This window comes from Malurus melanocephalus, unplaced genomic scaffold (genome assembly GCF_030028575.1).
Source record: "Malurus melanocephalus ecotype Western Australia unplaced genomic scaffold, MMel_1.1 scaffold_198, whole genome shotgun sequence".
NCBI lineage: Eukaryota > Metazoa > Chordata > Aves > Passeriformes > Maluridae > Malurus > Malurus melanocephalus.
Window position 1 is genome coordinate 490,404 of NW_026623430.1, and position 27,234 is coordinate 517,637.

Below are 27,234 nucleotides of genomic sequence, written 5' to 3' on the forward strand. Positions count from 1 at the left end.
CCCCGCAATGAACAATTCTGAGAAACTGGTAACTATAGATAAGGAGAAAGCTAAGGTACTCAATMACTTTTTTGCCTCCGTCTTTAATGGTAACCTTTCTTCCCACACTTCTCGAGTGGATGAACACCTGGATGGGACTRGGGGGTGCAAGTGCTTCCATCTGAAAGCAAATAYCAAGTTCATGATCACCTGGGSAACCTGACTATATGTAAATCTATGGGAACTGATGAGCTGCATCCCAGAGTCCTGAGGAAATTCACTGATGCCATTGCCAAGCCCCTCCCCCTGATATTTGAAAAGTGGTGGCATTCAGGCAGGGGACTGGAAAAAGGGAAACATGTTCAAAATGGATACAAATGAGGACACTGGGAACTATTGACTTGTCTGCCTCCCCCTCTGTTCCTGGGAGGATCGMGGAACAGACCCTCCCAGAAGCYGTGCTAAGGCACAGGGAGGATCAGGAGGTGATTGGAGACATCCAGCACAACTTCACCRAGGGCAGGACCCTGGAGTGAAGTGTCCAGCCCTGGGGGTCCCCAGCACAGCAAGGATATTGACCAAATGAAGGACTGCCACTAAGGTGATCAGAGGGATGGAGAACCTCTGCAATGAGGAAAGGCTGAGAGAATTGGGATTGCACCACCTGGAGAAGAGAAGGCATTGTGGCTTCCTATACCTGAAGGGAACTTAAAAGAAAGATGGAGAGAGACTTTGCAAGAGCATGTAATGACAGGACAAGGGGGAATGGGTTCAAACTGAAAAGGAGTAGATTTCGATTAGATATGAGGGAGGGATCTTTTCCTGTGGGGTTGATGAGACACTGGAACAGGTTTCCCAGGAATGTTGCACATGCCCCACCCCTAGAAACATTCAAGGCCAGATTGGATGGGGTTTTGCGCAGCCTGGTCTGGTGGAAGATGTCCCTGCTTTTGGACTGGATTACAACTGAGAAAGTAATACCCACAGTGAAGTAATGTGCCAAAGCCATGAATGCAGCACTGAATATTGGCTGTGACTTGCGAAAGGTTTTAAAATGTTTCACTGTCATCTTACAGTAGGTTTACTGAATTTTCTCTATGTGCAACTTTAATGTGTAAAGCAAACAACTAAAGTGACACAATGTTGATAGCTAAGGTTGCTGGTTACAGCATGTTTGAGGCCTACTGTACATATGAAAGTTTSAGATATAAAAATGATGTGGTTTTATGTTAATTTATTATTCTTTCTCTATGAAATTTCTCTATATTAAGCTCTGATTTGATAAAAAGCATTCTGTTCCATGTCTTTGTAACTCTCTGTTTAATGTAAACCATGTACAAGTATGGTCAAACTGCACAGTCAAACAATATAGGGATTTCAGTGCATCCTTCAGTGCATTTCCTTCTGTCTCACCAGAACAGCARATTGCATAGTTGAAGCTTCAGTGTTTATGATTTCTGTTTCTCTAGTGTCATTTCTGCTGTACATAGATAGTTCACAAGAACTGTACTTAGTAAAGTATTCTAGTAGTTAGGATCACTGGCAGATAGTTGATTTTTATTTTTTTCCTCATTTATTTTAGGTAGAGAGACCTCTGAAAGGGTGGGAAAGAAGCATCTGCAGTGTAGGGCAGCTGGATTCCAAGAAAGGAAATGTAAGCATGTGGAATGACTCAAAACAAAACAATTACCTGTAGACAGTAAAAAACCTGCAGAGGAAACTCAGGGGGAAGAATAGAGTTCTACAAGCACTGGACATGAAATTATGTAGGCTACTGGTACAATATGGACATCTATGGGAGTTGCTTATAGTTAAAAATTTATGGGGCTGAATGGGGCTGAATATCAAAGATTCTCACAATACCTGCTATCTTGCATCTTCTACAGAGACACCTTTTAAAAACACCCTSTGCCTCCTGCTTGGAGTAAAAAGAGGTCAGATAGCAATTACTTCAGCATTGGCTAACTTTGTGTACAAAAAACATTCAGGATCCATTTTGTATCAGGACTGGGACTGTTCCAAGATGCTTCAAAAGTTATCCACAGAGACTGAGCATTTTTGTTCTTTTTTTTTTTTTTTTTTCACTTTCNTTTTTTTTTCCTCAGCATTGTATAATATCTCTCTTATGACTCATGCCTTATCTGAAATCTTCCCAAACAAAACTACAACAGTTGAGGCTGACCTGATAATAAATTGGACTAGTAAGAAATGCTACTTGTGTGGGAAGTGAGAGCAAGATTGATTGTCTAAGACTGGATTATGATACCTCAGAGAATAGCCCTCAAATCCAAACACTGATGAGAAAGCTGTGTAAGGATGGGTGTATAGCTGACAGCATCCCTGCAACTTCTCTGCTCTTTAGCCACCGTCGAGAATGCTTACAGAAAAACAAAACCCTGTTGTGGTGTGGATAGTGGATTTAAACATTTATAGTGCTATATCAGTAGAATAGTTCTTTTCTGAGTGAGTAATATTTAAAAAGTATAAAATTGTGGAAGTGCAAGAAAAGGTGAGACAAGTTTTGAATGATGACACATTTTACTTCTGAGTTGTTGCAGTAAAACTCTATTTATGCTGAATTCTGCACAGTAATGGTTACTGAATACATTGTAAAAATGTGTATGTGTACTCTCTCCTGTCCATGCAATCCTAACTTAGATCTATCTAGGAGTGTTATGTTGTTTGTTTTTTTTTTGTTTGTTGTTTTTTTTTAAATTAAATTGGCAAGAGTTAGATTTTTAAAATAGCGTGTATGTCCACTGAATTTCTTGAATACGAGTGTTAGCATCATTTAGGGAGGTTTCTTGGCATGACTTCAGTATTTCTTCAAATAATTAGTGGTCTTTTAAGAAAAACAATGAGAAAGTTCACTCTTCACTCATTTGAAAGACCTGTATTATCTCCCAGGGTTTCCAACAGGCTTCAGTATTGAGAGAACAGTTCTTAAAAGGGTGGTTGGTTTTGGGTTTTTTCAATAATTTTGWATCCATAATTTTGARTCCATAATTTTGAATCCTAGAATTCCCTTTTTTTTGTTGCACCTGCAGTTTATAAATCAGCACAAGATGATGTACGCTGTTTCAGAAACTTTATATTCACCTATGTTGCTTAGTGATTGGCAGCCTTGAAGCCAGCAGATTTTTTTTCTGCATGCATTTGAGGTGATGCTTCAGTAGCTCTGCATTGCAGTTGTGGCTTAGTTATACCCTACTGTCTTAAAATTTCTTCTTCTCTAAATATTTAACTTGGTAAAAAGGTGGTGAGCAGAGGGTGAGATTCCAGGGCAGTCCTTTCATCAAATCCAGTTGTTAMCAACCTATAAGCAGTGTATGAACCATTAGCCTGTGAGACTGATTGAGTCATTTTTTCATTCATCTGCTTGTTCCTGCAGACAGTAGAATCTCAGAGTAATTACTAGGATGATCTCAGAAAGCAGCAGTATCAAGATGAATGCTAGGTATCCTGGCCTTATCCACACCCTTACAGTATTCCACCCCATTCAGCAAGAGGCCTCTATTTATCTCTTTATTTGACTGAAGTGCAAGAAGCTTTTCCTGCATTTCTTGGTGTCCCTTGACAGTTCTGGCTTCAGCCAAGCTCTGAAGATTACCAATGTTGTTCCTGTATATGCAGTCAAGGTTTTTACATCCCTTCTTTGTARCCTCTCACAGCTGCCATTTCCTGTGCACAGAAGCTCAGCTGTGTGTGCCTGCTTAGCCAAGCCAAACTCCTGATGTGTTTGCCTCTTGTCAGCGTGRAGACCCTGCTTGTGCCCAGAGGTGGCTGCTCTTCAGCGCCTGCCAGGCTTGCTGCACTCCTCTGCCTTCCTTTCCTGCCTTCTGTGCRATCACGTCTATCACTCCCTGGCTCTTACCCATGAGACAGCTTTCCCACGGGTCACTGGTGTATTTGTCTTGGTGAGGGCTTCATTTAGCAGTACAGACACATGTGTGCCTCAGTAGTGCCAAACAGGACATGTTTGATACTAATTTCAATTTTGCAGCTTTGTCAACACCCTTAACGTCATCAAGTTTTGTTGTGTCTCTTGGTCAGAGTATTTCCGTAGGATAACTAGGAATGTAGAATTGAAAATAAATCATGGGGTGTCCAGACACAAAGATTTCACTAATTGACTTAGTTCTTAACAATTTTTTACAAATACCACCTGGGATAAAACCCATCAATCCTTTGCATTGCATTTGTGCAAAATTACCATTCTTATTTTATCCTCTGTAAAAGCTGGGGATTTGAAAGCAAAACCTTCAGTTAGGTTCAGCAGGCTACCGTGCAGTAATTTTAATGTCTCATTAAAATCAAAATACATGGTTTGTAACTTTTTTTTTACATACAAAAGGAAGATTTGTTTTGTCTTAGCAGCAACAAAATCTATAACAAGAGCCAGAATGCCTTTACSTGAGTAAGAATAGTTGATAATTTAACTTACGAAGGGCTCTAGATGARTGGATTTTTACTGGGTAATTAAATTAAGAAACATTATATAATTAAGCTCATGGATCATGAAGAATATTCCTTGCTATTTTTGCTGTACAAAAAAGTTGTCTGTGTATTTAATAACTGTAGCACTTTCTGGTACTTTTTGAAGTGGGAATCACCAGACAAAATCTGAGACAAAATCTCACTGATGCAGTAGTAAATCAACCAGAGTTGGTGGTATTTACACATACAGAGGRATTCACACATTATGTGTTTACAATGTTGTCTTCTGTCTTTTTTACCTTACTTTGTAAGCTGTRCATATTTACTGATGACTTAGTTCTAAGCACTGCCAATACCATGATAGAAAAGGGGATGGTGAACCAACAGGTGACCAACCTCCMATGCAAGGTGTCTTCCATAGGATCAGTTAAAAACACAAGATATCAAGAAACACCCTAAGATACAAATTCATCAAATGAGGARGAACATGATTTTCTTTCATTCTTTCAAGATTACAGAAAATTTCYTAATTTGCATGACATTGGAAATAGTTGGCAAGCAAAAGTGAATTTTTGTGGAAAAAGCTGAGAGCAGTCTACTTAATTATGTTGTGTCCACGTGAATTTCTCCTGTGCAGTAGATGATCATTCACTGAACAGTTCACTTCATGTGAGTTCCTTCTTCCCATCCCTTCAATTCAAACTGTTTGAGAAATTCATAAACATACCTAATTCTATTCTGTAGCATACTGGCAGTTACTATTTCTGGTTATCGTTCAGACACCCTAAACTATAAAAATCTTTCTGCAGTTATTAACAGTGCTGATCCTGTGGGTTCCTGACTGCCTTTACAAAGGTCATGTGAATCAGAAGATATTACATAGAAGAGATTGAGGAGGAGCAAAACATTATTATGCTGTATCATTTGAGCTGTTTAAACTGACTTCAAATCAGTCATCTCCTTGATTGTATCACATGAGATGGCCAGTGTCATAATTGCTTCAGTTTTATTGTTTTCTTTTGCAGCTTGCAGAAGGTTTCATAGTCTCATGAGGAATGTGAGGTTTTTAGTTTTTAGATGTATCCTTTTGCTGCATTTTGTATGTCAAAATTGAGGCATTTCTCTCCTCGTGCCTCAGCAGTGGCAAGCATTCAGTGCTGATAGATTGAACTAGCATGATGATGTAGGTACTGTGTATAAAAATAGTCCCAGTTTTACCCAGGCAGGCTTACAGCTCATACAAAAGAGAAAAGTTGGAGAAGCAGATACTGCTCTTCACACAAAGAGCAATGACATAGGAACATTAGCAGCCTCATTTCAAGAAATGGCTGGCTCTGTCCGCTTGTATGGTTAGTACCTCTGGTCTCAATGCTGCAATTTTTCACAGGTAAAATTTCTCAGAATTTTATGTAGGATTTTTCCTGTGTCAGGACAACAAAATTGTAACTTAGTGTCATTTTGTGCTAATTTATTTTTCCAGTTTCAAATTCTATGATAATTGTAGAACTTGTTGTTGATAAAGCTATTCAGGGCATGTCATCCTTGTTTTACGGTGGTTTTTTTCATACTTAAAACTTAGGGATTTTTTTTCTTTTTTTTCTGACACTCCCACAGTACAAGAGAAGGGAGTACTCATTTGCAATTCTAGCTGTTCATTTTGCTCTGTTTGACAGAAGCAACATCATATGTTAAGAAAAAAGTGTATTGGGAAAAGCCCAGCTTCACAAAAGAACTTTACACAGCAAATAAGAATTAGAAACTTATCAGTTACTCTTAAAGATAAGTAAAATGTTTGTTATAAGAGCAAATTACATGCTCTTTTCCATTATGCACAGTAATTCTTTCTTCAATTTCCTCAGTAATGTAAAGTAGCATTATCCCTCAGAGTGGCTGTGCTGTGGTAAGATAAGCTTGAGAATGAAATAGAAACTGTAGAGCTGTAAAGCCWTTTCATCCCCCCACTTTCTACTAAATAAAATGGGTCATCAGTCATGAGAGAAGTGCACTGCCAGGTTATCTCAGCAAAGGTTGTACTCCTGCTGAAACTGTAAAAATAGAAAGTCAGGGTAGCTTGGGGCATAACTGATGCACAAACAGATTCTGCCCTGGTGTGTAGTGATCGGAAATAAAACCAAATGGTTGGGTGGCCACCAGGTCGCAAGAGATCATAATGATTTTTCTGACAGTTCCACAAATAGATGCTGCCTCATGTTTGTGAAGTACAGAAGATAGTGTACAGCCAGGGGAAGCYTTTCTTCCCTTAGAAAACAGACTTTGGGCTGTCCATTTTGTCCATATTTTGACATCTTTAAAAGGAGATGCAGTTGGCTTTGGTTTTCCTAATTCCACATGCCCACACACCCCCGATTATCCCCTTTCAGTAATGGCAGTGCCAGTTGCACATTTCTGTGTGGGGGGCGGGAGGCTTCTCCAAGTCTGTTTTCCCACGACTGCTAAGGCCACAGCTTGCTTTCCCGTGTGTCTCTTTTGAAACTTCTAATATGAGCAGGATTCAATGGGTCGCAGCCCACCTCGTCATGGTCCACATATTCATAGTGGAGAACCTAAGGATTGAAGAGTAAGAAGTGAAAACTTAGTCTTGAGGGCACCACTAGTATATGTGGTATATATTCATACAATTTTATGYCCTGATTTGTCAGATTGTGTATATCAACCTAATTTTCACTAATATCATTATATGTGATGTTCTTTTAGCTTTTGAAAAGGGTTCCTAAACATGTGCCTCAAAAATCTCGTTTCTTTTTGTACCTCTTGTTTAGCGTTTCTCCATGTTTATTTTGGCATAGAGTGTTTGGATATGAGATTCTTGGACCATAATCGGGAGGGACAACATGACAGATTTGTAAATCTCATCTCAACTCTTGGATATTTTAAGGAGAAGAKATAAGAATGGTTTATAATTCTGTATCTTATCAGTCACAGAGTAGCTAAGAAATTGGGTCACAGTGAAAATGTTATTCGTAGTTCATCCATATTCACAACATAGCTTATTTCTTGTCCACCRGTCTACACAGCTTCAAAGTAAGTGACATATCCAGCATAAATGGAGTATGAAAAATGAGATATTGAAAAATCCAGTATGATTTTTGTGTCTCCATATTTCCTAGTTTCATTTCTAAATACTTTTCAACCGCTAAARTCCATGGTTTTGAATTGCTATTAGCTAACGGTAAGGGAGAGAAATAGTAGCATTAATATATTAGTGCTAATATATTAGTCTATATTTATATACATTTTTATATACTATTTTTATTATTATTACTTTTTAAAACTCCATTGATCTGTATTGTAATGGCTATATTAGGAAATGACTACCTGATGAAAAAGTAACCTGCAAATTTCACACCAAGTTATTGTTGTCAATGTAGTAGCTCAAGACAAATCATTCTTCATTCTTAAGGAGGGAAAAAAAATCTTGTTTTGTATGCTGTAATGCCATTATCTTGTAAAGCTAAGCGTTAAGAATGATGTACCTAGAAAACAAGAGGCATACAGTCATGGTGGTGCTTGCTATCGTTGGATTTTGTGTGGATAGGTTTTGGCCTTCCACAGTTTCATTTCATCTAGAGGGTCAAAGTGCTGTCATTTGCATATTTGGGATGTGTGTATTTAGAGTGTAGCTATACTTCCTTTCATTCATTTGTTCTTTCCCAGCTTTCATAAACAACAGTAGGTGTAATTCAGCATCCCACTGTTCCAGTGCTTTTTCCGATTCCATCTTCAAGTCTAAGTTGTCCTGACATTCTCTGTCTAACAGAAGTGTAAATTACTTGACTTTCACTTTTGCTGACAGCTCTGGGAGACCAGGTGTAGGTGAGTCATTGCTTTTGCATAGTAAAGGTCACCTTCTGAGCAGGGTTGGAAATACTACTGTCCCAGATGGCAGCCCAGAATCTGAAGGACTTCTGGATCCAGTGTACTTCTAACCATGAAGGTTTTCTTGCAAAGAGCTCTACTAGAGTAGACAAAGCTTTTATGTATTCTTGTTAATCCCATACAGGACTTGGCTTAGTCATGCTGAGTCAGTGAGTGTATATTGACTGCAAAAACATCACTGTAAAAACATTTCAAAGCCAGTGGCATAACAGACCCAACCACATATGAGAAGAAATGGTGTCTCAAGATGTCTTAGGGGTACAGTTTCAGATATACAGTCAGTTATATTGGGTTTCCTTGTTTACTGGCTTTCTGAAGACTGAGGATAAATGAGTTTAAAATGTTTTTAAAATTATGTGTACATAAGATACCATCACAAGCAGATACCAGTGACAAGTCTGTGCTCCTCATAGACTCAAGAGCCTTCAGGTTGTAGATGTGAGGGACCTCAGCCTGTCACTGAATGCTTTGTGCAGGTTTAGGATTTTCTCTAGATGGAAGGTAACATTAAGGCAGCTGAAGACTAAACAAGCATATTTAAATACTAAAAGGTGACCACTTTTGTGTATAATTTCTGCTTGGATGTTCCTTTCAGAAACTAATTTGAGAATAGTATTTTAAAGCAAGAAACAACAGTGTAAAAGGTTCAGGATTTCTTGGGAATTACTTTTTACCTCAGTCTGTGTACGTTGCTAAGTCATTTCCAAGGCAGAACAAACCGAGGCAGAGTAAATGCAGTATTTACTGGCATTTCTATCTCTGTGTTTCTTTTACGGCCAAATAGTGGTCTGGAGGCTGTGTAGGAATAGAGAGTCCAGCTTCTTCCTCTCACCTCCCCAAGATAAAACTGTTTGAGTGAAATGAAAATGTTAGTTGTCCGCAAAATTGGCAGTAACTCTGAACACATGGATAATTAGGCTAATTAGTCTCATTYGTTAATTACATTGAGAGGCTACTGCTGTATTTTTATTTGTTGCTATGATGTTTAAATTTTGACATTTGAAAACCTCGTCTGCATTTTTGTTACTTTTTTTCTTTTACATCATCACATTACTTGTGGTAAACTTCATATTGAATAAAAATGTTCTACTAAATTTAATTAGCAGATTTTGTTAAAGGATCATAAATGGTTTAATATCCCATGCAGATTGCAATGTTTTCATCCAAAAATTCAAGACACATTTTAATATAATAGTATAGAAAAYATGGGGAGGATGGAGGGAAGAAACAGTTCTACCTCCCCCCCTACTGTAAGGTGATTGTCTTCTAAAACATTTCTCATTAGGTTATTTCAAATGGAAGTGGAATCTTCTGCAATTCAGAGCATTTTTTTGCATGTCCCTTTCATCTTATTCTGTGAAGTACAAAGACATCTTTGATGACGTGCARTACCTCTGGGATAGAACCTGGAAGAAAGCAGATCAGTACTTGGCAACACAATATAAATGTTTTTAAGAAAACAGATGAAAGAAGCAGTGAGTGATAGGGCAGCATAGACCATCTGTTAGAATTACTTATGTTATGAAATGGAAGCTGATTCATGTGTTTTACACCAGCTGAAGGTCCTGTCTGCTTTATGCACTCATTTCCACATGCGCTCTCCATCCTCCTGCCAGGTCGTACTCTTGCAGGTAGCAGATTGTAACCTCCAAAAACCCCGTGTTTTACAGAAACTGTAAAGTCTCCATGCATGTGGCAAGGAGTGTGTGGCGTGTCTTATGTCAGCCGTGTACTACAAAATGCGGAAAACAGGTGTCAGTGAGATGCCTGTAGATGAGACAGGCACAGTCCATGGGCAGGGATCATAAGGGCTGCCTTTCCTAGTCTCTCTATGGTCTTTCTAAATGGGATGAGACAGATTTAAACTATTGCTGTGTAACTGATCTTGACACGAACATGCAGCTATCCTTCTGAAAAGAAAGACTTTTAGGATGGCTCTCCATTTGCACTAACATGCTGAAAGAATCAGGTGGGGTATTAGCACCAAGTAGTGTATTTCCATGTCTACATTTCTGCATTCTTAGTTGTGAATATTGCTCTGTTTTTGTAGGTATGGTTTTATTTAGTGTGTGCTGTCTAGAAGATTGCCCACTTTTCAGATGAACGTGCCTCTGGTTTGGTTCAGGAAGGATGAAATGGCAGCATTTATAAAATCTTACCTTTTTTTTTTTTATGAAGAATTCAGTATTTTTCAGACATTTTATCTCATTTCTGAAATTAATCTGTTTACCTGTGCATGTGCAAGTGCACATTGGAATCTACATTGCCGTTTTTGTTTTCTGTGTGGGATAATGGAGTTTAAAACCACTTTTWATATGGACTTTAAAAACACTTTCATTATGGATGGTGGAATTCCAGATACTGAGGGCAGGGAGTGCACGTAAAAATGGAATGTCAGAAGACAATTCAGAAAACATTTGTAGTAACATTTTTTATTTTTGTAAAAATTAAGAAATGTAAGCAGTTCCACATCTGCATCTTCCAAACCAGTTTTTAAAATTCAAGATCCTCATTTTTAATGAGCCTGCACTGCCAGGCCTTGACACTTCATAAACTGCCATAGTTTATTTTCCCATAGTGTTAAAATTACAGGAAAAAGGCAAAACGCAGCAACTCAATTTATACGTGAGGAAGAACGTGCCACTTTTCTGAAAAATTTCAGTTGTGTACAAAATTAGATCCACAGTGGCTCAGAGCTTTGACTGCTGAGTAAGACTGAATGACTGATAGTAGAAGACTACAAATGTCTTGATATTCAAAGGTGTAAATTTTTGCAAGTTTTGAGTTGGCCACATGTCCTTTGACCAAGGACCTGTGACTTCTGTTAGTCAGGATTTTTTTTGTTCTTTCTTTTTCTAAATCACATTTTGTCTGTATTCCCTCAAACAAATCATGAGCTAACATTAGCAAAAATGCCTTTTTCATTTCATCTCTCAAAAATTTGTAAATTCCTTCTGGTAAAAAGAGCCTGCTTTGYAAATTTGTTAAAAACTTACGGAAGGTTCTCATTTTCCTTTTTCACAGCCTTCTTGAAGCATCAGTATCTTGAATACAAGCTAGAACCATAGACTCCTGACTGTAACTAAGGCAGAGTTTGTTGTGTTKATCCATGTTGCATTAGGATCAGATCTGACAGTAGGCATGAGCCAGTGAGTGAGATYAATTCTATACTATAAATTTGCGGAGGGGGGCAGATTTTATGGTCATTTTTCTCATTTCTTTGATATCTCTTAGAGAACAGTACCTAACAGCAGCAGGTTCAGCTCTGCTTTTGCTTAATGCAGATATGTTTGGGCAGCTGCCTGCATGTCAGAGGTGCTTTTCGTGGGTTGCAGTGGTGTTTGGGTCAAAGCTGAATCTTGAGTCTCTTGTTTATCTATGCAGGTTTTGTTTCCTTACATTTTAAAAATACCTTTATCATTGGTAGCTGATATACATAGTGTTGAAAGGAGGAAAGTTATCATCTTCAAATTTAAATATTAATCCCCTAAGGCTGTGGCTATGCCTTCATTTTGGTAGGAAGGGGCTGCACTTCCTCCATGCCAGGGATTCCGACAGAATCCCTCTGCTGACCTTGCTGCAGCTGCAGAAGAAAAGCTGCCTCTGCCCTGTGCAGCATGCTCATAGCACWATACAATGCCAGGCTAAGTGGTGCCTCCAGTCATTTGCTTCTCGTATCTGGGTATGTTTCATCCAGACCTAATTCATTCAGTCCCCCATCTCTTCTTTCTCTCTTGCTTCCATCTCAGAAGCACAAAAAGGCAYGCTGCCCATTTCAGTCCATCAAGGGGGTCACCCAGAAATGCCCAGTGGATGGCTGAGCATTACTCTTGTGTTGTAGTGCTCTCCAGCTGCAGAGAACAGGCCAGTGCTTTGGGATATATTGCTCTTACACGGTGAATTGACACACAGGACATCAATTTAAAGGGAGGGCATTCAGTTTCATTTATATTGTGCTCATGTAAAAAAAGCTTAAAGCCAATCTCAGCAATTCCTAAATATGCTGCTATCAAACTGRAAGTTGAATGGGTTTGGCTTGCTCTGTGTGTAGTTAATAAGTTATCAACACTGCCAACAGGATAAGAAAATGYGCAGAAAGTTTGGACTGGCACCTTGCTGTGCTGCATAGACTGCTTTTTAGATACAGTGGCAATAGGAAAACCAGAAATAAAGTGTACATCAATACTAGCAACAGCTTACAGACAGGTTTTTCCTCACAAACTTCTTTTAATGTCTTTTCTTGGACAAATAACAATAAATTCAGTGACAGATGAAAAATCAAACACTTTTTCAAATGTAGCAGGGGCAACTTCACAATAGCACAGTTAGTACAGCTGCTAAATTGATCAATCATATTTAAGCCATGTTTGTATTCTCTTTTTCCTTTRTTCTCTAGCAGCTTCTGAATGTTCCCTGCATTGTCACATTTCCAGATGTTAAAAACTAGGCTCTTTCACCCAGCAGAAGGCATGTACACTATTGCACATTGTGTAGAGATGTAAAGTATGCCCTGAATAGAATTTAGTTGCTGTAAATTTCTCATGCTGTTATTTGTCATGTGTAGTAGAGTCTGCTTTACCAATCAATATTGTTACACCATTACTTGCATAATGCTGATCAGATATTTGGACTCTCTCTCCTGGGGAGATCTTAGCATGCTGTAGACTGTGGCCTAGCACTCTTTACCTGCTATGACTGTTTTTCACTGCCTGTGAAATACTCCAGGGTTTTTCAAAGTTGATGTCTAGCACATGTAAGTCAGCTGGATCAGTGGCCAAGACAAAACATCCTTCCCGAGGAGTGAGCGTGAGCACAGCCTCCCAGCTGGCAGCGTAAACCACTGCTGCAGGAAAGAGTTTTGTACTCAAATGGAGTAGGTGAGGACAAGCAGTCTGGTGACATAGAAACCATGGGATGGTTGAAGTTGCTGTCACCTGTGCCCGGATTGCATCTGTTGTGTGGTAAGGTCAGCATATGCCAGCTGAAGCAGCAYGATGGAGGAGATAKTGCTTCTGATGAATTTAGAAGCTGCATGGATGAAGCAGATGTGTTAATGTGTGTAGTTGAGCTAAGAYGGATCATGATCTGTAAACATGCTCCAGATTAGGATGCTAGCTGGATGGATTCCTGATCTGTGTTCTCTTTCTTTTTCCACTCCGTGTATTTTCATATTCTACCTGTGCAACTCATCTGCCCTAGAGTACAGAACAAAATTTAAAGCTGCAGTGCTATCTACCCAGAGAAAGCAACTTCCTCTGAAAGCCTCCTAAAAATTGCTTTAGACACATGAGAGAGGTAGTTTGAATGAATATGTCATTTCATGGTTTACACTATCTTTTTCAGACACAGACCCTATATTTATTCATGGTAATAGATCATCTTAGGTCAGGAGATGGCAACTGGTAGCATTCCAGATGAGAAAGCTAGTGGCTGTGCATCCTTCTAGGCAAGAAACCTGAGAACTCTAGAGATTTTTAGTGGTTTGGATTAGTTTTGCCACTCTCCCAGAATTTCCTTATCACCATCCGGCTGAATGAGCTGCTTACATTGAAGAAACAGGCAGCTACCAAATTTTTTTGGCATTCTGAGAAATACAGCACAGATGTCTTCTTTCTCTRTAGCAGTGCAGCACAGGGCAGTGCTCCCACTACTGCTGTGTAGTGAACTTGTAAGAAATGTGCATCTGAATCCAGACCCCTTTGCACAGAAGTAAAACTGTGGGCATTTTATTGCCCACAAGTTCACTGTAGGGGCTGACCAGATCATGGTACTGTCATAATYAGAAATAGAGAATATCATGTAGTTATAGTTTCTCTTTTCCTTTTTTTGTACTGCAAAAAAGCAAAGATTGGCATGTCTTCCAGCTAACACAAGCGCCTTTTTAATACCAATTTCTTCTTTTTCTCATACTGGTGTCCTGCTGGGGACAGAGAGTGTTGGAAAAAGCACACAGTGTTCTTACTGTCTTCAGCTCTGTCAGCTTTTGAGCTTGTGCCAGCTTCTCTTTGTCAGCTCCCAAGGCCACTCTAAACTTCAGAGGTGCTGGGGTTGTGACCAGCTTTCTGGCTGAGCTTAAACTTTTCAGAGAGCCAGCCTCCTGAAGCGTGTGTTTGGTAAACAGGCAAGACTTCAATAACAAGTTTAAATGCATGAAATTAATTCTGTTATCATGGATGCATTGCAGCATTTCAGCTATCAGCCCACTTCTGTCCCTGGAATGTGTAACACTGGTTTCAATTTTTGTCAGCCTTAGGGTAGTACCTACATCATCTGTCGTGGGGACAGGGACTAGACAGGGACTTCTCTTAGAGGGATATGGGATGGGGCAGTGCTGCACCAGCGTACCCTCAGCATTTCCTTCCCTGCTTTATTTCACTTAGCAGAGGACAGCCTCCAATGTAATGCAGCAGCATTGCAGCAGAGACTCTGCAGTAACTCCTGTCAGTGCAGAAGCTTGCGGCATACTTTCATATTGTGCGCTAGTGCTGAATGAGAATGACTTCCCCGGTATTGCTGGAGTTGCAGAAATTCTGCTGTATGGTCCTGGCTAGTGGTGAGAAAGCAAAAGCCTAGATCAGATTGAAAAAGGATTGTTCTAGACACTCGCTTCCCTCCCCTTTGACAACTCTAGCTGAAGATGGAAAAAAAGGGATTAAATTTAAACAGAAAGAATAAGAACATGGAACAGGTTCACAATGCATATTTCTTACCACGTAACAATGCTGGAGGTTGGGATCCTGACCTTTCTGTATCTTTCTTGAGGAGAAATAGTTCCACAGATATATTTTGCTTTTCCTCCACACTGTCATTGTTGGAGAGCCTATCCCACAGTTTTATTCATGGCTTGACAGGCTTTAGCAATGGCTTGTCTTTCGCACTGGCAGTTGCTGTGTCTTACGTATGTCACATCTATAGCCAATTTCCCTGGCTTTCTGACCTGCCTTCACACTGCTAGTGGAGTTCATAAACAGGGCTGAGGGCCCTACTACTAGCAGCTGTGAGGACTAGCAAGGCCAAGCTATTGTATACATATAAAGGGTATTTAGAAGATGCTTTGTGAGAGAAGAAGGCAAGCCTTTTAGAGTCCAGTCATAGCCTTCCCTGCTTGAGTTTCCAAAATTCAGTTTACTTCCTGGTCTTTGAATAGTGCATTTTATTGTTCACACTCTGAATCCGACAGCAGAGTCAGGGGAACTTTTAGGGGTGAATAAAGCTAGCCAGCCTGTGGTTAGTTTGGTGTGGTGGTGGAACAGGCCAGCAAACAAAGATTTCTAGCAGGAAAAAAAGTGATTTCAGTGCCGTCAGGGGACAGAGTATATTATTCCCTGATTAAATATATCTACTGAGTGACAGAAGGGAAGACAAAAAGATAATCTCAGGCTTGTCTGGCAGATGCTTACCTAAAATACATCACGAACATTTCTGGTAGATATGCTGCTGATGGCAAGCAGTAGCAGGTGCAAATTAATGCTAAGCATTTTCCCATGTGCTTTGCAAGTGCATTTCTTCATTTTGCCAAGCAGAAAGCAAAGCCAGGATGGCATGATCGAAGTCTCAACGAAAACAGGAGATAAAAAATTAAGTTCTCTGGAGATTGTTAGATCTCCAATTCTTTTTTAACTTTTGTCTTTCACACTGTCTTCATGACCCTTTAGAGCTTGTGGGAGAGCAGTGGTGTCACCGAGCTCCTCCGTTCTGTAGGGGAAGAATCTTCTGCTGGTGAACTCCAGCTGTCATGATAGCCTGCTGTTGTATACTGCTGAAGAAGAGAAATTTACTAATAAAATGTGAATGGACATTACTGTAACTTAAATGTATGTGAAATTTGGATCTGATTTTCATTGTACTACTGAAGTGGCTTTTTTACATTCTCAGGTTGTGTTCTATTGACATTCTCTATTTTGCACAAGTTGTTTACATATTTAAAAGAAAAAATAGAATAAAATTCAAATAATTTTAAATGCAACATCAAGTGTGATAAGCTTTCCTTGTGAAATCTGTTGTGTTTAATGAAGTGTGGGGTTTACTCAATTTCACTAACAATTACAGTATGAAGTAAGTATTAAGGCTTGTCACACACTTCAGGCTTCTTGTGAGATTTATCACATTTGTTGAGTTTCCTGAAGCTTTCCGAAACTAATGATACTGGATCACTTTGCTTGTAAATGAGGACTACCCTTATCTGGATGGTCATTCTGGAAAACCTTGAGAAAGATCACGCTGTGTCAGTTGAAAAGCTTTTCAGTACATATTAAGGTGCTGTGGATCAATGCTGATGTTTTCTACAGCCTTTGAATGCTTCTGAGATAAGGTGTTTCCATATGAATCTGGAAAAGCCCTTCTTTTATTCTATATTTTGATTCTAATTGATAAAGAAGAACTCTAAAATGCAGTTAATTTACTTAAGCTTTTGCGGTGAGTTTTTCTTATAGTTCCTGTTCTAATTTATCTGAATAAGCAGAAAGGATCCTCTCTTGCTCACTGTTGTTGCTGAGAATGTGATTTGCCACAAGATGTTTCATAGTCCGCAGAGAACAAGGGTCATGATCAGAAATCTAAATTGCAGTTGTCACACGTTTTCTGCAGTAACAAATTCTGATACCATAAATGCGAAACAATGAAGGATCAGCCAGACACAAAAATTAGCCTCCACGTAGCAGGTTTTTTCTTACTCTAGTATGTGGAGTGACAGAATTTTTAAAAAAAAAAAAAAAGAAAAGAAATCTTGGTTAGAGATTGTGCTTTTTTAAAAATAAAAATATTCCTTTTCTAATGTTTTCTCCTTCTGAAAAGCCTGGAGTGTTGGCAAACCTTCACCATGTATACATAGACCTTTCCCATTAAAATGTRTATTTCTCACTACTTTCTTTTACAAGTCAGCTTTATCTTCCTTGTGTTTGAAAAGCTCGCAAAGCATCTCAGCATTTTAGAGCCTATTTGAAAATCTTTAACAAACCTGAAGATAATTCTGTCATTGTGCTTCCTGATTGTGACAGAAAAAAACTCAAAACGGCAAAAACGGCATTGGAAGAACTGTAAAAACGTATGGAGGAGAGACTGAGCAATCAGGAATGAAGAATTAATAGGGTGACTTGAATTTAATGAGCATGTACTATGCAGAAYATTACTTTTCTCCACTGTGAATTTGTAAGTTTCATTCATTACTGTTTCCCATAGCTTTCATATGAATAAAAATTTTCTTTCTACCACCCTGCCTACTATATGTGTGATTATTTGATAGRCCGATGCTGTCAACAGCCTTCCTTTGGGGAATAGAAAAGTTGTGCCGTGGATACGTATTTGTAGTTACGAMTGCATGCAATAAGGAGAATGTTGCTTTTCAATCTCACTGCGGTATGACCTCTTTGCAAACAGGGCATTCAATTTGCATCACAGGGAAAGGCAGTGTATTGTGTTTGTAATCTSTTTAAAGCTGTTTTTTCATTTCTGTTTAGAAGCAAAGCTGCCAGTGTTTTGCCAACATGCTTCCAAAACACTGTAACATGAAATTAACTGAGCTGCAGACTCAGGTGGCTACTAGGGTAGCTTAATGCTGATCCTAACTGCATTTTCAAGTTTGGGTGATTTATTATCATACTGTGCAGGGTTTTCTGGTGGCAGCTGTTTGACCTGCGAATTMTTCAGAACTCTGGTATAATACAGTGTCTTGGAATAGCTGTCTAATGTGTGTTTGATTTATATTAATAATAATAACCTTTTAGTAGTGAGAGATGACAGCATCAGAGTCTCTGTAGAGAACTGCTGCATGAGATATTGAGCAAGTGATCATCAGAATATTCTATAAAAGATAAATGGAATTTTCAAGATATTCACAGTGACTGCAGAAGTGTTCTTTTGTCCTTTGACATACTGCGTGGTAACACAACAATAAACACCCCAAAAAAGGGTTATCTGCACAAATATATGAAAAGTTGAACAAGTGGCAAAATTAAACAAGTGTCAACATAACTATGACTTAACAAGTTTTGTTGTTTCACATGAAATGCATTCACCGAACCTCATTCCTGTCACTGTGGCTTCTATTCCAGCTCCTGCCACCATTTACCAAAATCTCTGTTTTTAATGTTAACTGTCAGGGAAAAAAATGGTTTATTTTTTCCCTTAAGTGTAAGAATCATGCCAATTTTTTTGTTCCTACTGAAACCATTCTGACCGGCAGATGTCAAATTCATATTCTGCCTGAGTGGAAGTGGGATCTTTGTAAAATTGGGATTTGCTCTAACGATCTATATAGCACTGCTTTTCAGTCAAATAAAGTATGAAGATCCCAACAATAAAATGTGGCATTATTAGGGGTAAAAGAGGTCTATATGTTCTTAATTCATAAAAAATGCTTTCCACATATCCCCTCCTCCCTTAAAGGGCCTAATTTTACATCTATTTTAAAGCAAGAACCAAAATGTTGAAACCTTGAAATGACGTGACAAGGGAGACTTTTAGATTCTGGATAGCTGTAACTGTTAGCTGACGATGTTCCTGAGATACAGAGCTTCTGTAATGACGAGAGCAGATCCTGAGCTGATGGAAGCTGGCATGGCTTCATGACCTATGATAATCAAATCTGACAATCTTAGATACTGATGGAGCGGTAGCCTTAGTGAAATGCTTTAGCAGTTGATTTGGAGGGTGAATATAAACAGGCTGAAGAATATCTCTGCATGCAGGCAATACTACTACAATGGCATAGATCTGGGTCCTATTGCAAATGCCTTTCTCAGGCCCAAAGGTCCCATCTGACCTGATTATGGCCTAAAAAAAGGGTTTTAAACCCTCTTCTGAGCAGTTTACTCCCTTCTGCCCCAAGGGGCAAGAACTGTTGAGGGTTTAATTTTTTTTATCTTTAAATTTGAATTCTTAATTTGAGTTTTCATCACTGACTACTTGAGTGACTGTGGTGAAAGAAAAAGAAAAGATCAAAACCAAATGGTATTTAAATTTTCAAGTGGGATTTTGCTTCAGCTGTTTGGTTTTGGTTTTTTTTTTTCCTGAGATCTGTCAGTGCTTCTCCAAGTCAGAGTTTTGTTTGGATAATGGAGGAGAACAGAGTTCCCTGGAGGGCCTGTGATGTAACTATCCTGAGAGAAGAGATTCCCAGCTCCAGAAGGGCTGAAGAGTTAATGAAGACTTAACAGCTCCTCTCTCTCTCTCTCTCTCCTCTGACTCACCCCAGTTTGTAATAACAGTACTTGACACAGAGTTTTACAAATGAATTTTCTGCCTAGTACGTAATTTTGTTAGGCACCTTAAATGAGTGACTCTTGATGGTGACTGTGGGCCTAGTCTTGACAAATTGACCACAAACCGAAAGCATGTTTAGAAGAGAGGGATGACCTGCCTTTGTGACTTTGCAGTGACCACTCCAGCAGACTACAAGGCTGTGATTTTAGGAGTGTCGTACATTCCTCAGCTAGAGTAGTGATGAATATGAAAGAAAGGAGCAATTGCTAAGGTTTATAGATGTGAATTAGGATGCTTAGGGCATCTGTGGGGATGAAAAGCCATGTTTTTTCCAACCTTCATCAACTATGAAAGTATCTCAAGGTGAGGAAATGTAGAGCTATAGACAAAAAAGCTGTAGCTCTACACTTCATCAATTAATTACCTTTGACTATTTTATATCCTTAGAGTTGAACTACAGATATTAAAGGTCTATTTCAAATATTTAATTGCTAGCATATTACCTTACTGTTATTTTCAGGGATCTGAAATCTTCAGGGTAGGAAGCTGCTGTGCAGATTTAGCCACATCACTTGTAATAAGATATCCATTTGCATAAGACTAATTAATGAAACTGAAAATTAATAATAACTTTTAGAGCATTGAAACTATCCCTTGTCCACTACTACTTGTTTGATTTTTTGTGCCACTTCACTCATCTTGGTAATGCACAAATTTAGTAACACAGACCACACAAATTCATTTGCATTCAGATAAGAGAGTGCCTGTATGGTGTTGCACATTTCTTTTGTACAGGAAAGAAGAGATAAATACAGTTCTCTGGTTTTTTTCATAGTATTGTCATTTCATTAATGCGCCATTTTGGCTACTAATTTGTGAGATGCTGACAGAAAACAAACAGAGCTGATAGCTATTTCCTATTGCACAGATAATTACAGATAATTAGTAAGTGCTTAGCCATGATGCACTTGCAGCTTTGTTGCAGTGAACTGGAGTGAATTTAAAATTACACAGATGTCTGGATTTTACTGATAGCATGAGTGACTGTGGGCATTCCTCCTCTTGATACTAAAAAAATGCTGTAGAAGAGTTACCATAGTGGTTAAAGACAAGAGGGAAAAAGTACAATTTTTATTTTCTTTCTCCTTGTTTATTGCTGGAGTCACTTCACTGAATTAGTAGTTAATAACTCACATATCTGATTGATTTCTTATGATAAATACTATCCCAGTGAAAGATTAGTACATTCACTGGATCATACACACCTGACTTAATTGAGGGATTATACCACTAAAAGATTCTGTGACTGACGGTGCAATTGCTAAAATCCATATTGAACAGTGCTGCATAGCAGCTACCATTCAACTCTGTTATTGTCAATATTACTGACTGTAAAGGGAAACATAGATCAATATTTTACATTGTATTAGGAAAATGAAACAGTAGCACAATATAATTTTCCAATTAGTTTTCAAATGGACTATTTTATTAAAACACCAGAGTATTTGCTAAAGTCATCCTACCAAAGTTCCCTTTATTTCTTTCTTTCTAAATAAGTGAGTTGGGTATTTTATATATAACTTACATAACATTCAAGCTCTTTCATGATGTGAATAGAAGCGATTTTTAAAAACTAATCTGTCTCTCTGTCTATCAAATTTATATATAAACTTTTGATTTTTACTGTTGAAGATCTACTTTGGGTTGTGTCTGTATCTGAGAGTGCTCAGGCCTGGGTGCCTCTTGTCTTCTGGATGGCTAGGACCAAGACCTGGGGAGCTTCTTCTTGCTCTGTTCTTCGGTGCTATCTTTGATCAAAGATTTGGTCTCTGAGGCTTAAGCAGAATACATTATTTCTGAGTGTTTAACTTCAAAGTGCATTTGAAATAAGTTCTTTTAGAAGGAAGTTTTTTAGAAAGAATAATAAGCCTGACTGTTGTACTGACTTAACAGAAAAAAATCTATCGTTCCTCCAAAGAAATGTTTTAGCTAGATTTTTTGGTTGCTGCTGAATCTGTTTGTTTTCTTTTTTTAATTGCAGAAAGTGAGCGAAAAAGTAGGAGGTGCAGAAGGAACCAAGCTAGATGATGATTTCAAAGAGATGGAAAGGGTAAGTCTAAATACAGATGCACATATCCATTATTGCCATGCATTTTTTCTTTAGAGAACAGGAATTTCAAAGGTTTTGTCCCTGAATCACTCAAAGAGTTTTGAAATACTTAACTTTTATTCAGCAATACTGAGGTTTCCATTTTCTATTTCTTTGTGTTTTCTAACCACAGCATATGTAATGTATGGCACTCTACAATGCAAATATTTCACTTTGAGATTGAGGCTGAAGTCAGCTACAAATGAGCTTTATTTTTGCCATTGCAGAGGATATCTGAAAACAGTCTGTCTTCAAGACAGTCATTTCAATGGCTAAGGGTGCTGCTGATTCTCAGCTCCTTGAGTATCAGTCAAGACGAACAAGAGAGGTCTGCTGAAATATGTTGACAGTGGCACTGGGATATCCACCTACAGGTTCAGATATCCTGTTAGGCAGAGCCTCCACTGGCAAAGTGCTTCAGGTACATGAGGCTAACCCTCCAAAAGGCTGCTTGGTGAGCCTGGCAGGGACAGCACTGTTTCAGTGGAGGGGAAAATAAAGAAGAAAAGCCATAGCTGTGAGTGGCAGTGATAATATTTCACCTGAAAGAATCAGTAGGTGCAGGTTTTTTTCAGGCTTCAACTTTAGAAGGTATTGTCAAATCTTGTAGCACAAGTTTGTGCTAGGAGATTTGTAAGGTATGTATCTGGTCTATAGCTGATTAAGAGACAAAGAAGCTATTTTTCTGTATATTCATGGGGTGGGGAAAAAATCTTGGATGGAGAATAAAGGGCATAGCCTTTGCACTTCTTACAGATAAAGTACAAAGTTGGTTTCTCCCCTTCCTCTCCACTTTTGTTCGAATGGGCCAGACATGAGTGTAGGCTTTCCCACTGGACTATGTTAACAAAGATCCAAAAAAATGGTGTAAAGTTTAGAGTGGAAAACAGGACATTGCAACAGCCAGGTGTGAATCCCACATCGTGTTTGTGGACAGCATGTGTTGGCAGCCCAAGAGATAGGAGTACTGAGAGCTGAGAAAGGAATGGAATAAACTTACCAGTTGCCCTCACACATGCCCCCTGGCCCTGTTTCCATTGCCAGCTTGTCTGCAGGCAATGGACATGATCCTTCTGCACCTTGACCTTCTGTTCCCTCGCCCCCACTATCTTCTGCAGCCTCTTAGCCATTTCTGGGTTCCCTGAGAGGCAGTTCAGCTCCATATTACCCAGGTCTGGCAGACCTCTCCTGCTGCTCTGTGTAAGGGATAAAGCAAGACCTGGCAGATGGCAGTGGCAACAGGAAACAGGAAAGACATCATGACAGCATGATGCAATCTATCTCAGGTGTTCTTTTTTAAAATAGGAACTTGCCATTATGGTAAAGGAGTTCACTCTGTGGGATACAAGCTACCCTACAGAGAAATGCAATGTGTCCTCATAATACAGAGTACAGGACATTACAGGGATTCCTCAGTCTGCCAAAGCAGCATTTTTCCTTTGAGACCTGATTCTGAGAGTGAGAATAGTTGCATACTTTGCTACATGCAGTATAGGAAGTGGATAGGGACTGCTTCCTAAGAAAGCAAGACTTCTCACTACAGAAGAAAGTAGAAGAAAGTAATATTATTTAGTTCTAAGTATTTTAAAATTCTAAAATATATAGGATTAGGCAGAAATAAATGATCGTTCATGCCAATAAACTGAAACTGAAAACTGAGTGATACCTGGTCTTCCTTATTCCAGTTTTACCAGACCTTGCTCTGAAGGTGGTGAACAGCCCATTCTATTATTGGTGGTTGGTTTTGACTGACTTCTGCTTTCCTCTTATTTTGCAAGTTATTAAGGGTTCAAAGATAGCCAATTCTCAAAAAAGTTGTGAGTGGCTGTTCTGTCAAAAAACTTTTCCCTGTTGTGGATGGTTGCCAGGGTTATGTAAAGAATTAGCACTGTACAATGAGTTGTATAAAATTCCAAACWCCTCCTGAAGTACTCTGTACAAATGGCCTTACTTGCGAATGGATCTGGTATAAACTGAAATGGTGAACTCATGCTTTAGGAGTTTTCCAGGTATTATCATCATTCTGTTACCAGGGATTTTTCTGAGGGACATAAAAATAAAATACAAGAGTTAAAAGATTTTATAGGAACAAAATGAAAGAAAAACTTCCTTTTGYCTAACTTTCATGTTTCTTTTTGTTTAACTCTCTGTCCTTTAGAAAGTGGATGTTACCAGCAGGGCAGTTATGGAGATAATGGCAAAGACAATAGAGTATCTTCAGCCAAATCCAGGTAATCTAATTTCAAAATTTTACAGTTTCGCAACACTTTTTGAAAACACTCTTTCTTAGCAGTATACAGTCCGACAGATCTCATCCTCACTGGTACAATTAAGGTTGACACAAAATTGGTGAGGTTACTGTGAGGTACACAAAAAAAATGAGCACAGACCTCTGTGTTAGGCTATCATGGGGATTGGAGACTGGCTTTGGAAGGCATGTTTTCCTTTTAAGTCATGCCTATCCCATGCCCGTCACACAGGTGCATTTCCTTGTAGGAACCGGTGTGTTGGCACTGTGAGCCAACAGTGGGGGACTCCCTTGGAGCTGGTGATGGCTGTGGACTGCCCAGGGCAGCAGGGATGCAGCCAGCGCCCATCACACTGCTCCAGTCAGGAGCTGGAGGCACTGGGGTGGCAGCAGCCCTGCCATCTGCACTGCCCTGGGTGTGGGGCATGTGAGGCCCAGCCACCAGCCCACACGTGGGGGTCAGGAGGGGCACAGTAGGAGTGTCTGCATGAGACAGCTTTTTCTTTTACCTTGTGGGTCATTCACCACGTGAAGGAAAAGGACCAGGCAGTCGTTGCAGACCATGGAAAAAAAGGCAAAAGTTCCAAAGCAATTCACAGCACAAGAAGAGATACCACTTTTCCTCTGGTCCTCTGGCTCTTTCCCATCCTTATTACAGCAGAGAGACAATGTGAAAGAGCTGTTGATGTCATACTGGAGAACAGGACAGAAAATCAAGTGTAATCAGAGATGACTAAGTTGAATAGAAATCAAAATAGAAATCAATGAGTCTTTTCCATGGGGACATGAGAGAACATGTTTGATTGGGCTGATGGTGAACTGCATGTTCCTCTTTCGCCAAAGGTTTTTCATGGGGCGGGGCAGTCTTGGCTTGCAATGAACAAGTAAACCATTAAATTGAACAATATGGAGACCATTAAATTGAATAATATGGAGATTTCTCTAGTGATTCAGGAACATAAGTGTTCTGATACTAGCATAAGTCAATGCCAGCATCACTGACAGGGTCAATGGAGTTAGCTTGTGATAAACCACAGAATCGCAGAACATGCAGAGTTGGAAGGGACCCTCAAGGACTGTTGAGTCTTGCCCCTGTATGGCACCATTGCCAAGAGTCACACCATATACCTGAGAATGCTGTCCAAACACTTCTTGAACTCTGTCAGGCTGGTTCTGTGGCCACTTCCCTGAAAGTAAAATTAGGCCCTCTGTCAACCATAAATATCTGAGAGTTTCATGGAACTACAGACCAAATTCACTCATTCACATTGAGATATTTCATTCCTTATAGCTGGAAATAAATTTGAGTGAAATATTTCACTTCCTGTGTGTTACGCTGAAGGACTATTACTGATACAGATTAATTGTCATATTTTGATGTTAGACCACAGAAGAGAAGAGAATATTTTGATGATGCAGACAGTGGATTGAAAAAAAGGAGGAATACTATTTACAAGTTCAAGATCTTCTAGAGAGAGAGTAATGGTGACTAGATGAGTTTCTATGTCAGCAGACTAAATTCTGTTTATGACTTGARTCCACAGTTTCATTGCTCATCATAAGAAAGTACTCTGCAGGAAAAGCAACAGGATTGGCAAATATTATGGGGATAGTGATAAAATTGTTAACTGCTGTCAAACTGCTGTTAAGCAACACTGTATAGACTGAGTAATAAGCTTTGGCTATTTAAGCGCTTCTCCGACTGCCTTCCTGACACATCTGAGTGGTTATGTTTGCTGTGAGTCGTGAAACAGGCTCACAGCAAAAGCAAAGAGCAGAATTTCTGCAAGTAGCTAAGGGTGTGATTTCAGGCACTTCAGGCAGATGTAAATTTGCAGTGCTGCACGAARAAAGAGTTTCCCTAGTCTAGCTACATATACTTTCATCTGCTTGTGGCATGTGCATGTGGGATCAAAAAATCAAAATCATAACCGGCAGAAGGAAGATTTACTTTTGTGCTTATGTAATTAGATAGTGTTGTTCCTTCTGCAAGTAAGAGGTAAGGAAGACTAAATCTTTTCAGCACTCACCTAATCTTAGATTGTTTTAAGCCTGTTGCTAMAGGCCTTCTTGTAGTGATAAGAATTGCAACTTATTTTTTCAATAAAATAAAAACTTTTCTCTTTTAAAACTCACTACAACTATATCACCATTTATGTGGGTCACCAAAAATTCCAGTTTCCTGTATTTCCCATTTGCTTTCTCATTTTCATAAAAATTAGGAATATTACATTGGGAAAAGAGATGGAATTCAATTAAAAAATAAAAAAAAAGAAAAACCAAAGAAAACCACAATCAGGAAATAAACCCTCTAATAGCAGTATTTTAAAGAAGATTGACAGTTTACTTGAATTCAGTAGGATGGAGTTGGGATGTAGCACACATTCCCTGATAAATAAGATGCGCTTGGAAAACACAGCACTGTGATGCTACAGATCACCTGGATCCATGTGTCTTGAAACATCAATAAAAGCATTTTGCATCATTGTCTAACTTTTGCCTTCTACTCTTAACTTGGTGTCTCAAATACAGCCACTTCATTTTTTTTATATTCACTCTTACATTTCTTTCTTCAATTTCTGAAAATACCCCCCATATGTTCCAGATTTAATTCAACTTGCTGCCTCCATTCCCCTGGCAAATTTTGTTTGTTTCTTTTGTGCTTCTATATTTTCCTATTGCCTTCATTTCTTTTGTGCTTCTATGTTTTCCTATTGCCACCATCATTTCAATGACATTTAAATTTGCTAAAATGCATTTTCTCATACTGAACAGTGGGCAAGTTTGCTGACTGTAGCTTTCAAGTGAGGAGAAACAAGTCATCAAGAAACTCAGAAGTTGAAAAGCATGATCATAGAGACAAAATTACCAAAAAAAATTACTAAATGTTCGAAATGTGTTTCCCTTTCATAGCTTCTTCTCAGGTAAAACAAACACTGAGAGACTTRCCKGATTTTCYTGTGTCTTTTTCCATGTCTGTATCKGTGCAAACAAATAGATAAGCTGCAAAGTGAAACATACTCAGCAACCAGAACTCTCTCTTGATATGCCCTTTAAACAATAAATACGTGAAAAACATTCATTGGCTTCCATCTGCTTGTATTTTGATAAATGCRAGGTTGAGTTTTGACCAATGAAAACTGTACACAGCAATGTGAATTACTAATGTTTTGTAAACAGAAATACTCACTTGGAAGAGCAGCTTAAAAAGTCAAGCGTTTTCAAGGGGTACGGTATTCATAGCTGCCCTGCAGTAGCACACACAATAATGTAGTTAAGAAACATTCTCTGCATCAGCATTGCTGGCAATAAGATTTAGCTGGCG

At 38.9% G+C, this 27,234-nt stretch overlaps 1 protein-coding gene across 1 annotated transcript in view; it reads left to right on the forward strand.

Annotated features, from left to right (window-relative positions):
* Positions 1-27,234, forward strand: part of SH3GL2 (SH3 domain containing GRB2 like 2, endophilin A1) — an 87,379-nt gene that overhangs the window by 47,429 nt on the left and 12,716 nt on the right. Inside the window, exons 2-3 of the mRNA XM_057373469.1 lie at positions 21,554-21,622; positions 23,820-23,892. Of these exons, the coding sequence (XP_057229452.1) occupies positions 21,554-21,622; positions 23,820-23,892 (142 nt within the window). The remainder of the gene's footprint in view (positions 1-21,553; positions 21,623-23,819; positions 23,893-27,234) is intronic.